Below are 17609 nucleotides of genomic sequence, written 5' to 3' on the forward strand. Positions count from 1 at the left end.
CTGCTGCTGCATCCCAGGACGGAATTTCCTCTGGGAACCCTTTGATCTCTGCTCACCAGCACTCACACAAAACTCCTGCACATCCCCTGCATTTCAGTAGATGGGATCCTGGCATCCCAGCTGTTCCAGATTTATTGGGGGTGAAGGTGGTGGTGAGGTGTTGCCTTTTAGCCCCAGGGTATTAGTGGCCTTGGTGTGTCACCTTGTATCTTAAGTAAAAGCCATTCTGACTTTCCCAAGCTTTTTATACAGAAAGCAGCAACTTCTGTCTTTTCTTTGTAGCTGTAACTAGCTCTGCTGGCTCTTCTCCCACATTCCTGGTATAGATAAATTCACTCACAGCTGTTTAAGCCAGTCCTTCCTCCACCAGCCTTTATGCTTTTTCCCAGTGCTAAGTAAGAAACAGAATTTCCTCGAGGTCTCTTTTGTCTACCGACGACACCACAGCCTGCGGTACCTCAACCTGGCTCTTTACAGGGTCCTCAGCTACCTTCCACATGGGTTGTAGTTCTTTCCCCTTGTTGCTAATAATTCCCTTGTCTGCTGACTATAGTCCCTCTGCAATCAGGGATGCCATCTTCCAAGAGGCCTCAAAAGAGCTGGTTTTGTTTGGGAAATAGAACCTTAAAGCTAAGTAATCCCAGACGGATGTAACCAGAAATAGCTGTGGTGTAGCAATAAACTGAACTTTGACCAAATGAAGGATTTACAAGCTTTTCTTCCTGATGACTCTTTTTTGATGGCACAGTGGCTGCATATGAAGTCACGGTATGAGACCTAACCATCACAGAGCTCACTGGTGATGGTACTTCGCTTAGAGCGTTGCATGGAGATAGGAATCATTTTCTCTCACAGTAAGATGTAGTTATTCCTGGACTGAAGCACAGCAAGGACACAATTTAGGAAAGAGAAGCCTTTACCTAGTAAGATTTTACTAACCATGAAGGAAATGAAGTCTAAAAATGAGCTAAAACAAAGCATTGATTTCTGTGGAAAATGAAAAGCAACTTTTCCTTTTTTGTTTGGGCTGCTGCAGATCACAGGTGCACATGGAATAGAGCCACACGATGCACAGGTCAGAAGGGGCACATGGAGGTCAGCTCATCGCCAGGTTCAGGTAGATCAGGTTGCTCAGTGCCTTGTTCCTGTCAAATTTTGATTGCCTCTAAGGATGGAGATCCCACATCCTCTCTGGGCCCCTGTCCCAGTGTCTGAATACCTCCATGGTGAACTAATTTTTCCTCACATCTAACCAGAATTTCCCTTCTTGCAATTTGCGTCCATTGCCTTTTGTTCTTCGTCCATTTTTCCTACACTCTCCACTAGGTAGATGCAGACAGCAGTAAGACCCCACCGTTTGCCTTCTCTCCTCCAGGCTGAACAAGCCCAGGTCTCTCTGTCTCTCCTGGTACACCACATGGCTCCAGCCCCCCAGCAGCCTGGTGGCCCTGACCACCGAGGGTGGGCAGCCTCACTCCAGCCCTTCCTCTGCCAGCAAGGCCAGCACTGGACATGGCACTCCAGATGTGGCCCCACAAGTGCTGAAGAGAGCGAAGGATCATCTCGCCCAGCCTGCTGGCTAACACGCTTGCTATCTAGCCCTGTACGCACCGGCCTTTGCTGCACCTTGTTGACTCAGGCTCAGCTGAGGACCTCAGGCCAGGCTCTGCAGAGCTGCTTTCTATGCATCTGGCGTCCAGCCTGTGCTGATGCACGGAGCTGTTCCCTCCCCGTGCAGGACCTGGCATTTGTCTCTTGCTGAACTTGATTTGCAAGCGCACGTTTAGGCAATAGGTGGCACTGATGGTTGATGTAGCTTGCATTGTCACCAGGAGAGTGTCGCTGCGGAAGAGAAAGCCAGCAGAGGAGACACCTGGGTTGTTTCGCTGGGAGCTGTGGCTAGGCGAGGAGGAGCGGACATGTGGCAGGAGATGCTTCCAAACGCCTGGTGAGATCTCTTTGGCACAGGGAGGAGGGACTCTAAACAGGGGTCCCCAGGGTTGGGGCAGGAGAAAGGCCCGGTGGGGTCCACCAGGCCATCGGTGGGTGGGAGCATGCAGCTGAGCTTTCCTGAGCATGGGTAGGGAGGAGGTTTTATAAGACTGAGCCTTGTTCTGTGCCACTCAGAGAGCTGTTTCTGGGACATGCTTGCTTTGTTAGCAGTGCCGAGTTTGTGCTGTTGCCGTGATAACTGGTTTCGTGCCTCTGACTCACTAAACTCCAGGATATAAGTGCAGGGGGTTGTTATTACTTGTTGCATAAGCTACTCAGCCTCCAGGGAGGTGGAGGCTGACACTGTTTGCTCTTAGGAGCTCTTGGTCTTCTTTGTCTGGGAGTGGTTTCAGGAGATACTTCCTTAAAAATCACATAGACTGTCTCAGAGATCAATTACCCAATTGCCTTCACTACTGCTGGGGTGTCCAGTACAGGCACTGTGTTCTGCATCACAGGTAGCAGTGGGAAAGGGTACCAGGCAACAGGAAACACCCAGTGGATTTGGTTTTTCATGGAGTTTCCTGTCCTTTTTAATTTTTTTTTGTCTCAAGGCATCGTAATTATGACACCAAACAGCTCCCTCATCTAGCTGCAGAGTAACAAGACTTTCTCTGTTGCTTCTAACTTTTTGGTAGATTTTAGATTCTGCTTTTCTTGCAAGAGAATCTACCAGGCTAAAAGAGAACCAACGAGGATGTTTCCTTTTTCTTGCGGGCAGATGAGACCTAAAAGCTTGGTATCCAGTCAGGAGTAGCTGGAAGTAGCAAAGGTACAGCAGCTCACTGAACCTGAACAGGGAAGGGTCCCACAAGCTGCTCCTCATGCCAGCCCTGGGCAGGATGAGTACCACGTGGCTGGCAGCAGAGTAACCCTTGAGCTTGGAAGTCCCCTGCCAAGGCTGGGCACCTATCGCTACACAGCTGCCAAAATAAACTATTTACTTGGCTGAAGTAACACAGCCCTCTGTAGGATGAAACACCGCAAGGACACCTACCCAGTTGTTCAGTGCCTTTTATCTAAATTGTGCTGAAGGCGGGAATATTATGGTGACAAACTATCTAGCTAAAACACAGCCCAGAAACACTGTCTCTGTTGCCAGCCAGCTGAACAGCTTGTGATCCCATGGCTGCGCGGTAAATGGTGCTGGCAGGGGATGTTCCTTACACCATCCCCAAGGGATGGTACCATTCAGACAACACTATCAGACCAAGAATCTTTCCCACCCCACCCCCATTTTCTAGGGATGGCACCTTGTCCCGGATCAGGTAAGTGAAATAGCTGCTCTGTGCTGAGGAGTTCACTTTTTATTAGCACCTGGGCTGGGGCACAGCATAGTCCCTTCCATACCCTGTATGACAAAAAATCTTCATTCACAGTCTTCTTTGAGCCCCCTGCAATAGCCCCAGACAGCTCTGCTAATCCCCAAGGGAAGCTGGAGAGCTTGAGGCACAGGTCAGGGGGATGGGAAGGGACACTACATTTAGGACTGATTGCTGAAGGGTTTGAACGGTTTTAAAACATTGCTGTCTGTCTGTTAAATCCAGCTCTGGCGCCTTAGCTCCCACACCTCAAGAAAGTCTGAAACTTTGCTGTCTAGGTAAGAAAAAGAGGCACCAGACAGACAAGTTGAGACCTTTACCTATGGACAGCTATGGTGGAGGGCTAGCGTTGCCCTAAAAGATGACTGAATCTGTAGGGGAGCTATGTATGTAGCACAGTCAAGGGGCATGTCTAGCACATCCAGCTGTCTCCAGCAGCTGAAAACTCTTGTCTCTGCTCCTCAGCCCACTCTGTGCAGTTTTTATTCCTGAAGCTGTCCAGGTGCTACTATCCCATTCACTTCAGTACCTGCCTTAAAACAGATAGATCCAGATCCTACTGATCCTTGTCTCCCAGGGCACACCTGGTACATAAGGAGAGGGACAGAGAAGCCTTGTGATTAACAAGTCCTGATCAGCAAAGGCTTAAGGTCCCTAAGAAACACTGGTAGATGTAACCCTGCCACAAATCCTGCCTGCGATCTTCAAAAATAACAGAAACACCCAGCCCCTGCTGACTGCATGGGGTTTGTTACTCACGTCCAACCAATGTGACTACAAGCCTCAGCATAGTCCCTTTACCCTTGACACTTCTGTTGGGCGCAAACAATTTTATGCCTCCCCAGGTCATTTGAATGTTCTCAGAGGAATGCAGTCCTGGTCCCTGTGGCCGCTCTGGGCATTGGAGGGATGCTGGTTTACTGGCTGAGGTCTAGACACAAGATCAAGACTATTGAAATGGGCAATGGATGGTGGGGCTCAGATGAAAGACCTCTAAAAGGGAAAGAAGATGAAAGTATCTGTCCCTTCAAGACTGAAACATCTGACAAAGAAATTGAGGTGCCCGTGCCTGGGAGGTAAGGAGGGGCAGAAAGCTGCGAGGTGGAGCCAGTTCATCACCCACCTTACTGCTTTGAGGTGATGCCTTGGGGGCAATAGCCAGCGCAGGTCCGTTAGATGATGCTCTGGCTCACTGCCCTTTATGAATGGGATTTGAGCTCAGATTCACTGCAATGTCTTTACGCTTTCTGAGACCACAGACTCTCAATGCAACCTGGGGCTGCTCCTGCAGAAAGGCCATGCTTTGAGCAGCAGAATTTGACAGCAGGTCTGCAGTGGTGGAATGGGGTGGGAGGGCACCGGGATAGCAAAGGCACCAGTAGGGCAGGACTGAGGGGCTTCCGCAGAGGACAGGGTTGGAAGGGTGAAGAAGGATGGGGTCCTTCCTTCTGTCCCTACAAGCCTGTCACTAATTATCTGGCCAACTAGCAGTCGGTAGCACAGGCTGAGCTGCTTATTCTTCTCTCAGCTGGCAGTGCTGGCAAGTTCCTAGTGCCCAAAACCCTAAAGCGAGTTAGCAGTAAGGCAAGCGTAGAACCCACTACTCCTGGGTGCCCTAGGGGAACTGCTAACCTGTAGAAAAATATATTCTCCATATAAATGATTCAGGAAGTTATACAGAGTATGGCACTGCTTCAGGAGGGCTTGTGGTGTCCCAGAGAGAGACACAGAAGCCGGTGGAGCCAGGAGAGCCTGTTCATGCCTGCCTTAGCATAGGGCACATGCAGGCATCTGGCCAGCCTTGCAAGAGCTCCTGTCCGCAGGACCTGCATCGCCGCCTGGAGCAGGCCCGCTACACACCGCAGCTGGAAGGGGCTGCCTTCCGCTACAGCTTCACCTCCAGCTACCTGCAGAAGGTGGTGGCCTACTGGAGGAACCCGTTTGACCGACGCAAGCAAGTGGAAATCCTGAACAAATATCCCCATTTCCAAACCACCATTGAAGGTGAGGGGGTCTCTGTGGCTTGAGCAGGTCTCACTCTGAAATGCACAGAGAGAATGGGGGGCTTTAAGAGGTTACTCTATTAAGACAACAGTGTGCATAACAGCTTAATGAAGGATCAGTAGTGGAGGCTATGTTATTAGTAACCCTCTATAGATTAAGATCATTGCACAGTGGTGATAAGATTAGATCTGCTTGAAGATGGGCTTCATCTGGCTCTGAACCTGCACTAAATAACAACGAGGTTTTCTTCTGCTATTGCCTTGAAGCCACCTTTGAAAACTGTAAAATTTACCCAGGCCCTGAGGTTGGAATATCCACCACCACCACCCAGTTTAGCCAGGTGAGGTTAGCCAGACTTTAGATAAGTGATCTGCAGGTTAAACTTATATCCTGCGCTTACTTTTTCCATGTTTCTCTTTTTATCACCCACACATTTTGTAATTTAGTCATGTTTTTGCACGTGTCTTAGCTGCATTATGCTATGCATTGAAGTGCAGCTGTACTTATATACTGTAAGACCAATTTCTCAGGAGGTGGATGCTCAGTCTCCTGTGACCCCAGTAACTGGGACTGGGATCAATACCTCTGTCTGTAAGTAAAAGATGAGACACAGGTAAAATACCAGGCATGTCCTTTCAGCTAGGCATCTTCTTGCCATGGGTTGATTGTGTACCTTCTGCTGTGAATGCTAATCACAGTTTTGCCACCCTCCTTCTTCAGAGTTTGGAACAGAAACTGTGATGGAACTAAGGCTTTAATTTATCTGTCTGGATGTGTGGCAGGGATTGATATCCATTTTATCCACGTGAAGCCCTCCTATGTCCCTCACAGTTGAGCTGCTCAACCTCTGCTGATGGTCCACGGCTGGCCTGGCTCCTTCTACGAGTTCTACAAGACCATCGCTCTACTCACAGAGCCAGCTGAGCATGGCCTGAATGAGGGTGACATGGTGTTTGAGGTCATCTGCCCATCCATCCCAGGATATGGCTTCTCTGAGGCACCACACCAGAAAGGTGAGCGATGAAAAGGCGCTGTTGGAATTGCCAGGTTCTTGGAGCCTCAGTCATCCCTGGCCCTCACCAGGGAATGCAGTTTGTGAATGCAGATGCTTGGCTCTGCACTAACACCCATGTGGCTGAGGCTCTGGGGCTGGCTGTGGAGATCTGGAAGGTAATGGTAGCTGGAAACCAGGTCTGCTTTCCACTTTATCCACTTTCCACTGAATTTCCATCTTGTGTTCACTGTATTGCCAAGGAGCAAGGCAGAGCAGCATAGCACACTGTGCCTTTACACAGCAGCATACTCATGTGCCTCTGTCAGACCATGATCTTTGGCCAGGGGATGATACACCAAGACAAACAGGTTTCCTCTGTTTCTCTTTACCTACAGGCTTTGACAGCAAAGCAACTGCTCGGAAATTTCATAAGCTGATGAATAGATTGGGCTCCAAAGAATACTACCTACAGGGAGAAGACTGGGGATCTCTTATTACCACAAACATGGCCCAGATGCTGCCACAGTGAGTAGCAAAGGGAATCAGTGCAGAGAAGGTTTCTCCAGTTCTTACCCTACCTTCTGGCTCCACGGTCCGGGTCCTGCCTTCTGTTTGCCCTGCCTCTCATCGCCTTCTGCTTTGTTTTCTCCAGGGGTATCCCCACCCCTGTGCATTCAGTCATATTCACATGCTTTGCATTGACAGTGGTATTTGCATTCTCACGCTTTCTAAATTTCATAGAATCATAGAAGCATTTAGGTTGGAAAAGACCTTTAAGATCATTGAGTCCAACCATAAACCTAACACTGCCAAGTCCACTGCTAAACCAGGTCCCTAAGTGCCACATCTACACACCTTTTAAATACCTCTACCACTTCCCTGGGCAGCCTGTTCCAATGCTTGGCAAACCTTTTAGTGAAGAAATTTTTCCTGATATCCCATCTGAACCTCCCCTGGCACGACTTGAGGCCATTTCCTCTCATCCTCTCACTTGTTACCTGGGAAAAAGTGACCAACACCCGCCTTGTTACAACCTCCTTTCCTGTAGTTTTAGAGAGCAAGAAGGTCTCCCCCAAGCCCCCTTTCCTCCAGACTAAACAAGCCCAGTTGCCTCAGCTGTTTCTCATAGGACTTGTTCTCTAGACCCTTCACCAGCTCCGTTGCTCTTCTTTGGACACATCTTTCTTGTAGTGAGAGGCCCAAAACCGAACACAATATTCGAGGTGCAGCCACACCAGTGCTGGGTACAGCATCACTGCCCTTGTCCTGCTGGCCACGCAATTTCTGACACAAGCCAGGATGCTGTTGGCCTCCCTTATCTAGGGAAGAGTTGTACAGAGAAAAATGGAGTGCTGTTTGGCTTCTCTTTCACTAGGCATGGAAGTAAGCTCTGCTGCATTTTGATTTGAGACCTCAAGGATCATCATTCTAAATCAGGAAGGAGATAAATTTAAAATTGGCAGGGAGAAAAGGAAGGAGCTCAGCCTTTCAGCAGCTGATCAGTACCACGAAGTATAGGACTTTCCTGGATGGAGATGGCACCAGCTGTACCATTTTTAACTCTCCCAAATTTTTTTGGAAATCACGATAAATGTGAAGGGCTTATGTATTTGGCTTAGTGAAATGCTTCTATTACAGCTCCCGTCAGACTTATTTTCTAGAAAATTTGGAAACAGAAAATGGCTTGATTTAACCTTCTATTCATTAACTTGATTTCAGATCTGTGAATCTTATCTTCGCTGGCAGAGAAGGTTTGAGAAGGATGATTTCCGTGATGCTTGGGGCTTATATACCATGGCTCATAGGCTTTACTAGGGAAGATGTTCGACGTATGTATCCTTTCATCCAGAAGAATATACATGAACTATTGCGAGAGTCTGGATACTTACACATCCAAGCCACCAAACCAGACACTGCAGGTAATGAACCTTCTCTATATCACTATGAACTTTGTATACTGACTGCTTAAGGCGTATAAACACATAGTTGAACAAAAGCCAACCATGTCTGAGAAGCAGTGAATTCTGGTGACTGAATGCAAGACATGGGGACAAGAGCTGTGTAAAAGGAAGTGAAAAGGAACCGCTTAAAGAAAGACGGAGACTACAAATATCACTTTTCAAGGTCTGTTAAATGGCATACCACTTCTCTATGGCAAAGAAACCCTTTGCAAAATGCCTCTTAAAGTAAAGCACAGGACCCTGAAATTGAAGCTTCTAGAAATAAATGTGGGTGAAAACAAGAAAAATAAGCAAGTGCAATGTGAATCTTGCAGAAAGGTAGACACAGCCATAATACCTGAAGCCAGAAGCATGATGTAGTGGGACCAGTAGATAAGGAGTCTGAAGAAAGGTATGGCCATCTCAGAAAAGTTACATGATTTATTTGTATAATATTATCAAAGATTATGGGGTATTCCTTTATTGAAATAAACCCTCATCAGGAAAGACAGCAGAGCTGTCTCAGACTGGCATCAGGTACGGAGACCATAGAAGGAATAGCACCCCATCCTGGCATTTAACTGGAAAAGAGGAAACTCAAAGTGAAACGTCAGCTAATGCCTAGTCTGTTGCTTGAACTGATTGCAATATCAGAGAAATAAAAGGAGACAAACCAGATACCAGGTTGGGGTTTTTTGGGTTTTCTTTTCAAAAGCCAAACAATGAAGACAGCCCCCAGAAAAACAAAGACCAGTATGTCTAGTGTCTGATCAGAAAACTAGCAGAAATGTTTTTAAAAGGAGAATTCATTTACAGGTGATAATATCACAGGGAAATCGTGCTTCAAATATCAGAGCTCTGGCAGGATCAAGAAGCTGTGGACCTAGTAATGGAACATATTTAATTTCCAAAAAAAGTTTTGTTGAGGTTCCTTCCCCCAGTGTTCTTAAAGACATTAAACTGCCTTAAGAAAAAGATTAAGTTCATGGGTTAATAACTAGTTAACATGAGAATTCATGAATATAAATAAGTAAGCAAGTTCCAGGGGAGAGAGAGTATCACAAAAATCTGTGCTGGCACCCGTACCTTTCAATATGATCTTAATTTCTCTACAGATAAAAGTGAATGGTTAAGTGAAAATCTGACACCTATCCAGGGTTTGGTTTAATCTAAAGATAAATGGTTTTGTAACTCTCTGCAGTTAAGTGACTGGTTGATTAAACTGGCCAATAAAAACTGATGTCAACAAAGTCCAAAGCAATTTAAGCAGAGGAAGAAAATCACGATGGGCTCTAGTTTGGTTGCTGCTATGTGAGAGAATCCAAGAGTCAAGGACAGTGCTTTGAAACGTCAGCCAGCTCAGACTTTAAGAGAATCTTACAAACTCTTAAAGAAAGCAAAAAGAGAGTAAGACAAAACACTAAATCCATGATATTTAGAATCTGTTCCACCCCTGTTTCATTAATATATTTTATAATCAAAAGAATACAAGAAGGGGAGAAAAAGAACCCTAAAGTGACCAAGCAGCTTCCCTACAAGCACTGTACATAGTCTAGGACTCTTTAACCTGGAAAAAAAGAAGAGCAGGGATTTTGTAGCACACTAAAATTGTGAAAGGTAGAAAATAAATAGGGGGAAAAAATACATATTCCCTGCTTAGTCTCAAAAAATATCTATATTATCAGTTTAGTTCTCATTAGGCAGGTTTAAAGCAAAGCTACAGTATTTTCACTCACCAGAAGCTGTGGTACCTAAGATGTGTACAGGTTGAATCATTAGTAAGCTGCAAACAAGACTGGTATTTCTGAGCATCCAGTCCATGAAAGTTGAATACAGTGATTCGGAGACAGCTTTCAGCTCAGAAAATGCTCACCTCCAGACGGGTCATATGTTAGCTGGCACATTTTAGCCTGCCCTACCTTTGCTGGTCAAAGCATTTACATGACTTTGATGTGTAGCAAATCACTTTAGGCCTGACAGCACAGGGAAACTGTTGTGCCAATGCACAAACTTACTTTGCATTAAATATGTCCACTATTAAATTGAAATCACATTGTGCATCATCTTCTACGCAGTCATTCAGTGCTAAAGTCACACTAAAATACACTTGAGAGTAGGCAATTCTAAGGATACTGTAAAACTACAGCCTGGAGTGTGGTACAGGAATTTTCCCAAGGCAAGCTCTACCACTGCTGAAGTAATCCCCACCCGTTTTACAGGTTAAAACACAGATATAATATGCTGTGTTTATAATGTTTGTTAGCATTCCCCAAAGGCAGGAGCAGATAGCAGATACACAACACTCCACTGTTGTTTAAATTACATAGAAAGTGAACAGCACTCAGGGTCCCAGTTAGCCATCCTAAGCAGGACAGTGCTCCCAAACAGTTTATCTGAAATTTCTTTTCAGAGTGTAATCCCTTTACATCTGAATTTGCTCTTTCTGCCACACATTACCAAGAAGCCCAGAGGATTTTCTTAACTCCTATTTTCTTTTGTATAGGAATTGCTCAACTTTATAGTGCTGTCAGTTATAGCCAAAATTCCATTGGGGTGAACTTTTCAAGAATAAAGTACTACCAGGGCTAGTAAAACGCACTCTTTACTGAATTCTCATAGAAAACTCTGAAGAATTGATGTAAGTCCAGTTTAACTCCCACTGAAGTATTTGCAATGCCAGGCAACTGCAATGGTTCTCTTCTTCTCTTGAATTAGGTTGTGGACTGAATGACTCCCCTGGGGGGCTTGCTGCATATATATTGGAAAAATTCTCTACCTGGAGAGATAAATCATTTCTGCATAAAGATGATGGAGGCTTGGAAAGGTAAGAAAACAGGTGCTCTTCCATGAGAGGACTCATTAAAAGAATGAGCAATGGTAACTAATGAGGAGATAGGTAAAAGACTGGCCAAAGCTGAATTTTGAGCATGAAAGGTTACACATGACAAGTAGTAGTGTAAACTCACAGCAGACTGCCTGCAAACTACTGCTTCAGCACCGGGCAGTTTTGCTCTGGGCACATGGGTGCCAATTAATTTGCTGCTTGAAAACAAGTGGAGAACAAGAACAACTGTTCTTCAGGGCATGAGCCCAATATAGCGTATTGAGAAACAGCTTCCAATGAAACGTCTTCATCTTTTTCTATCAATAGCAAATACACTCTTGATGAGCTTTTGGCCAATGTGATGATTTATTGGGTGACATCCTCCATTGTGTCCTCAATGCGATTCTACAAGGAGAACATCTCCAAGGACCCTGGTCTAACAGGTGATGCCAGGTAATGAAGTGGTAGGTGTAAGAAAGATTTGCAAATGAGATTGAACCACGTTTGCCTGTATAAACATTTAGATTACTTTAAAACAGCAAACTTAAGTTGTTAAAAAAAATAATCTAAGTTCTTATTTTCTTTTGATAAAAATAGTTGAGTCATTTTTCTTTTGAACCTGTAATTCACACAAAGTAGCTTGTAGCCAAGACAATGCAGCGGACATATCAAACTATATTCAGTCTTGTGTTCAAACTACAGGTCTATATACTTAGTCACCAAACAAATGTGATCTCTGGCTCAGTTCAGTTAAAACAAAACAGAAAATCAGGAGCATTTCCAAGAGAGACGTTTAAACTGAATTAGGAAGCATACGGCTTAGTGGTGGATAAAACTAACGACTACAAGTGTTAAGCACAAACTTGGGGAAGCAATCTGGAGAGCAGTACCTTCTAACAAACCAAGCACCTTCTAACAGCCACTGACTTTAAGATGACTATAAGAGAGGCTGACCAGAAAATGCTGCAGAACGGAATTCCATGTGATTGATCACACAAACAAATAGAAGAGTCTTTTCCTTTGTAGACCGAGCCAGCTTACCTTTCCTCAACTCATTCGTTACGCTGGTACTATAAATTCTAAAGTAAACTTGAGCAGGCTCATTTCTGACTGTCACAAAGAGGTGATGCGTCTTGCCATTTATCGCAAAACTGTAAAACAAGGTAAGTTTAAAAATAGGAAACGTTTCAAGATTGAACCGTGTGCGAAGTTGGCTCTACTTTACGTTTTTGGGTATAATATTCTCATACTCAAGGAGACTCAAATACAAGCAAAGCTTTTCAGCAGAGTACAAACCACAAAATGTGTCGCTGCGGTGAAGCTCTGCCAGCTGACTGTGGCAATTACTAGAGTCAGGAGGTTTTTATAGAATTTCCCCAGGACTTTTTTCAAAAAGGCACTTAGTTAATGTCCTCTAGGTTTGCAGTGTATGTTCCCACAGGGACTGCAGCTTTTTCCTCAGGAGCTAGTACATACACCACGGGTCTGGGCAAAGGAGGTCTTCAAGAACATCATCACTTACTCTTACATGCCACGTGGAGGGCATTTTGCTGCCTTTGAGGGACCAAAGCTTCTGGCACAAGACATCATGCACTTTGTCAGAAAGGTGGAACAGCTGTGAACATGCACTTTAGATACATATACAGAACAGAAGCAAGTTGTTCTGCCACCAGCAGAACCTTTACTTTGAGGGATCAAATAAATCCAATGTAATCACATAGAGAAAACAACATTTCATTTTGATAATCATTACAGTACTAAAATTGTTAATGAAGCTCTAAAGCTTTTCTAAAGAATAAAAGAAAAAACCCCAAAGTAAGCAACTTGTCTTCTTTCACTCCTGGCACCGTATCATTGCTGCACTCATAGTTCAAGTGTAACAGAATACATGAACGGTTTACTGCAGTAACACTGCACTCATCTGGGGAAGAGAGTAGAAAGAAACCAGCCCCTTGATCCTTAGAACGAAGGCTTCTGTTTAAAAGCTTCTTTAAACACTTGAGTGCTAGCGTCTGAAATATGCATTACAAGCAGCTTTGGTGGAAGTGTAAAGGGTTTTGATCTCCTGAGCACAAACACTCCTACGTTCAAGTTATATTTCATTCAAGAGACCAGGAATTACATATTCAAGTGGGCAGCTGCACACAAGGCAGCTTTCTTCATTCTAACAGGTTTTCCCCCTACGGCTAGCTTTAGCAGCTACTACACTATGTAAACAGATGTTTAATGGATAACAAGGCAGAGACAGCGTTCCTAGTGTGCTCCAAGCTCAAAAATACCAACTTAATTTCCTCTTCGTTCTTTATCATTCCATTCCAAATGGTAAAGTTAAAATATGCACCAAGCGTAGCAGGTTACTTCAACCTTTACCCTCATTTCAAACGATTCTTATCACACCATCGTGCAATTTTTGCTAGCAAGAAGCTGCAAGCAACCTTGCTACCAGTAGGCTCGAGTTTCTCTTCAAATGGGATAGGGCTGTTTGGAGCTGTTAAGCTCACTACATTACAGACACTTCTAAGTAGCTGACTGAAGGTTAAGTCCAGCAGACACCTAGTTTTGACACACTGTTCAAAGCTCTCAAGTGTTTCTCACCCTCCCTCCTTCTCCCATTCTGCACTAGACACCAGGCCAGAAGAAAGGGCTCAAGTTCTGCTCCCAAGTAATACCTTCTGACTTTGAACAGGAGTTTGACAAGTAAAGATAGTGCTGAACTTGATCACACTCGCCTCACCGCCTCTTCACATTTCATAAACATTGAAGAGTCTAAGACTTAGAAGTAAAAGCAAGCAAGAAACTAACTTTTATTGTTGTTGTCTTAAGTGAGAACAAGCTAGCATATTGGGACAGGAGTCCTATGCAGGAGCGGGCTGGAAACTAATGGGAGAAACAGCTAGGTATTGTGAAGGAGAATAGGAAAGATAAACATGGTTATCTAGTGTTTAATAGGTGTCTGCACGCTTGTAGAGATATATAGCTATGTAACTGCATGAATGATTCCTGCCCTGAGCCTGGTGGCGCATACAGCTGCGGTTTGTGTCCGGGCTCAGAGATGTAAATAGGGGCTTCTCTGTTTTGGTGGAAGTGTTTCTCTTTGCATAAAAAAAGAGGGAATGAAGGGAATGACCCCAGAGGTATGTTCAGAGAAGGCATGCTATGTTTCGAACTTTTTGACTGAACCAGTTCTTGTTTGGTGTGCCCTTCCACCTATGTATAATGTTAATCCAAAAGAAGATGATACTGTTTACACTTTGAATGTCGATCATTGTCTTTCTGTAGATGCTAATGTAGTAGGAGGCTGTGATGGGAACGTGTCGCAGCAGTTCTTCTCTTATCCGGAATAACAGCAGGGAAAGCATTAAAGAGTTAAATCACCTTGTTTGGTAGGCAGTTAAGCATGTGAGTCAAAATTGCCACTGCTTTTTGTTGTTGGTTCAAGGACATGGCTGTGAGGATTTTGATGGTATGTGCTGCGTGGATTTTAGGCGCCCCATTGCAGCAACATGTTACCAAAATCTGAGAAGATGTCAGCCTTTTGGGGCATCCATTCACTCAACTGGCAGTATTGTTTGTTTGCTGTTACCTTGGTTGCTGTCATGTTTGCAAGGGCCCTGCAGAACATGGCAAACCTGGTACTAGCTGTTCAAAAACAAAAAGGGGAAATTGTAAAATTGTACGGAACAGAGACAGTGGGTTATTCTGACGTTGATAATATGTCTTAGTTGCTTTTTTATTTGTTCTATTACTTATACCTTGTTTTTACTCGTTCGGTTTCAAAGGTTCTTTTTGTGCAACAGGAAGGGGGAGATGCAGGAGCGGGCTGGAAACTAGGACCATGCGTGGCGGTCAGTTTGCTGAGGGGAATGTGCTCGAGCTTGTCTGGACAACAATTAACATGATGAGATGTTTACAGAGCACAGGGGAGTGGGGGACGGATGGCGCCAAGGAAAAGTAACAGCTTGCTGTTAATTGATGGCAGCTAACCACCAATCGGGGATTGCCTAGTATGCAAGGCTTAGCTTCAAGAACCAATCTGTTTCAAACGCGCAGCTTCTGAAAGTGTATAGAAACTCGTGCTTCTGTACAATAAGTTGACATTTGCTTGCATCAAGCTGCGTCCCGTCTCTTCATTCGCCGCAGTCCTAACTTCCTCTGAAGAGGGTTAGAGCAGAAACCACTTGATTTTAGTTCTAACTGTATATCTAACTGACCGTCAAGGCTGTTGGGCTAAAGGTTAGTAAAAAAATAGGAAGACGTGCTTCCCCACTTCCACAGGGCCAATCAATCTCTTTTTGTCACCAGTACAAGACCTCCCAATTACTCAGAAGTCCCACTCTTTGTTTGGATTATTAAGTAACTGAAATTGAGTTATAGAGAAGTCTAATTTTATCAAATAGATAGGCAAACACTCGAGTACTCACTCAAGCCTGATCAGACTACAAAGGTCTCCTTTTACGGGTAAGAATGGCTATAGCCTTTTTAGTAAAGGCCAAGTGTATTAATAGTCATGTACATTACCCAGAGAGAGTCCCAAGCAATCAGCTAATTTAGTAATGGCCACATTAAAACTCGGGAGGGAAAAGGTTTATCCAGTATTTGCCAGTTCAGCAAGTACACAGCAGGAAAGTTTTACTCCCAACGCGCCAATTAGTCTCCTGTACCATAACTCAGGTCCCCAAAGAATCACTGTATCTTTGTGCAGCTGTGCCTTAAAGGGTAATTGCTTTCAACAGCCATTCAGGAGATGAAAACAGATGGACACGGTTCAACTACAGGAAGGTAGTAGACGCCCTGAATAAAGGATCCAGACAGACAAGAATACACAGTTGTATTTGATAAAGTTATCGCTTAAAGCGGCACCAAAGGTTATTCGATATTCCATTGAAGTTCTACAGAGTGTGGGTCATTCGTGAAAGCCTTTGAGCGCCGCTGGTGCTTGAAACCAGACATAGTCCTCCCAAGTAGAGGTCACATGCTGAGGAGCCGAGGCACTTCTGTTGATGTCTCCATCGCAGGACAAGTTAACAGCTAGTTTCCTCCCTCGAGTCGGCACCTTATAGTTGAGCTTGGGCCGGAACCAATCAACACCACAATCATGGTGTCCTTGGAGCATAACAACAGTGCCCATGACAGGGAGAGCCTTCAGCTCACTGAAGACATCCGCAACAAAGAGCGAGTGAAAGAGCTTGTGAACGCAGGATGCAGTTTTCAGGCTCTCCTCAGCACCGCCCTCACAGATACCCTCCAAGCTGAGCTCATAGAGCTCCTTGGGGCTCATGACATTGCCTCCAAGTAGAATAAGAACCCGAGGAACCAGTGTCAAACTAAACATTATTTCCAAGCGCTGGAACATTTCCTCCAGTTCTGTCAGCACCTGCTGGCACTTCTTGCTTGCCAGGTCCATGGAGGGTGGCTTCTTAATCACATCTCCATCCTGGAAAACAAAGCAAAGAAAGATCACCACATTTCATTATTAGGAAACATTAGTACCAACACACCCTTCAGAAAGCATGGCCCATCCCATCCCTGAAAGTTAAGGAAGGTTCAAGGGTTTATGTGCCTTTTAAGAGATACAGGTACCCACGTACGGAATCAGGAGACCCAAGATGAACACAAATGGCTGCCCTATAGCTACTCAGTTTAAATCTGAACCCCACTACTGAGGAATGTCCACGAGAATTACAAACTCCATATTTTAAAGATCAGCTATCACTCCAAAAAACACCTACCAGCCTTTTTTCTTCAAGTTGTTTGAGTAACAAACAAAGCAGTGGCATGCTTTGAGCACAAAGTGGAACAACAAGAGATAAACAGCAACTTTTTGAGACCTTTAGCCACCTAACCTAAAGGTTTTTTTAGTTGTTTGTGGGTTGTTTTTGTTTGTTTTTTTTTTAATGAAGTTGTGGTAACACTTAAGGATACAGCTACAACTGCACTGCACTTTACAAGTGTTTGGCACATGTGAGAAACTATGGACTAGGGTATTGTTTATTAAGATTTATGTTAAGCCCAATGTAAAGGTCAGACAGCAAAAGATATGAAATCGCTTATGCAAACAGCCACCAGACACCGCTTGTGTAAGGTAGGATAACCGCAATCGCTTACACAAACTAAACCAGATACCGCTTGTGCAAGACAAGATAACCACCAGATGTCCAGGAACAGACAGAAACAGGACAAACAACCCCATATAAGGACATATGAGTGAGGGGTCAACTATGGGACGAAGGAGGAAGACTTCTTACTTTGGCCTCAACGACCACCAGGAGGCAGAAAACGACCCCCTAACAACAACCGAAGCATGCGCAGAGTACCTCCACTACTTCATGAACACGGAAGTAAAGATGTATAAAAAGGGACTGTTTGAACTGCTCAGGGCGGCAGTTGGTGGAGCGCAGACTCCCCTGCCGTCCAGCGCTGTTTTTGCTCATATTCTACTTGCTATAATTAATAAAATTTTAATTGGATTATGATCCGTTCTGGTCTCAATTTATAACAACTTTTATATTTTACATATATAAAAGAATTAGTAC

The 17609-nt window shown here is 44.6% G+C and overlaps 1 protein-coding gene and 1 pseudogene across 2 annotated transcripts; one reads left to right on the forward strand and one right to left on the reverse strand.

Moving 5' to 3' along the window:
- The first annotated feature begins 1115 nt into the window (after positions 1–1115).
- LOC308057385 (epoxide hydrolase 1-like) lies at positions 1116–14731 on the forward strand (annotated as a pseudogene). The gene is made up of 10 exons: positions 1116–1948; positions 3237–3260; positions 4160–4373; positions 5138–5318; positions 6101–6331; positions 6708–6837; positions 8032–8231; positions 10968–11076; positions 11404–11529; positions 12495–14731. The product of its transcript is annotated as an epoxide hydrolase 1-like (transcript).
- A 1248-nt stretch (positions 14732–15979) lies between these two features.
- LOC308057369 (MAD2L1-binding protein-like) lies at positions 15980–16728 on the reverse strand (the record flags this gene model as incomplete). The annotated part of the gene is made up of 1 exon (XM_080411486.1): positions 15980–16728. The coding sequence occupies exon 1, from the start codon at positions 16478–16480 to the stop codon at positions 15980–15982; it is 501 nt and encodes a 166-aa protein (XP_080267612.1). The 5' UTR covers positions 16481–16728.
- Between the last annotated feature and the right edge of the window lie 881 nt (positions 16729–17609).

This window comes from Falco punctatus, assembly GCF_963210335.1.
Source record: "Falco punctatus genome assembly, contig: scaffold_28, whole genome shotgun sequence".
Taxonomy (NCBI): domain Eukaryota; kingdom Metazoa; phylum Chordata; class Aves; order Falconiformes; family Falconidae; genus Falco; species Falco punctatus.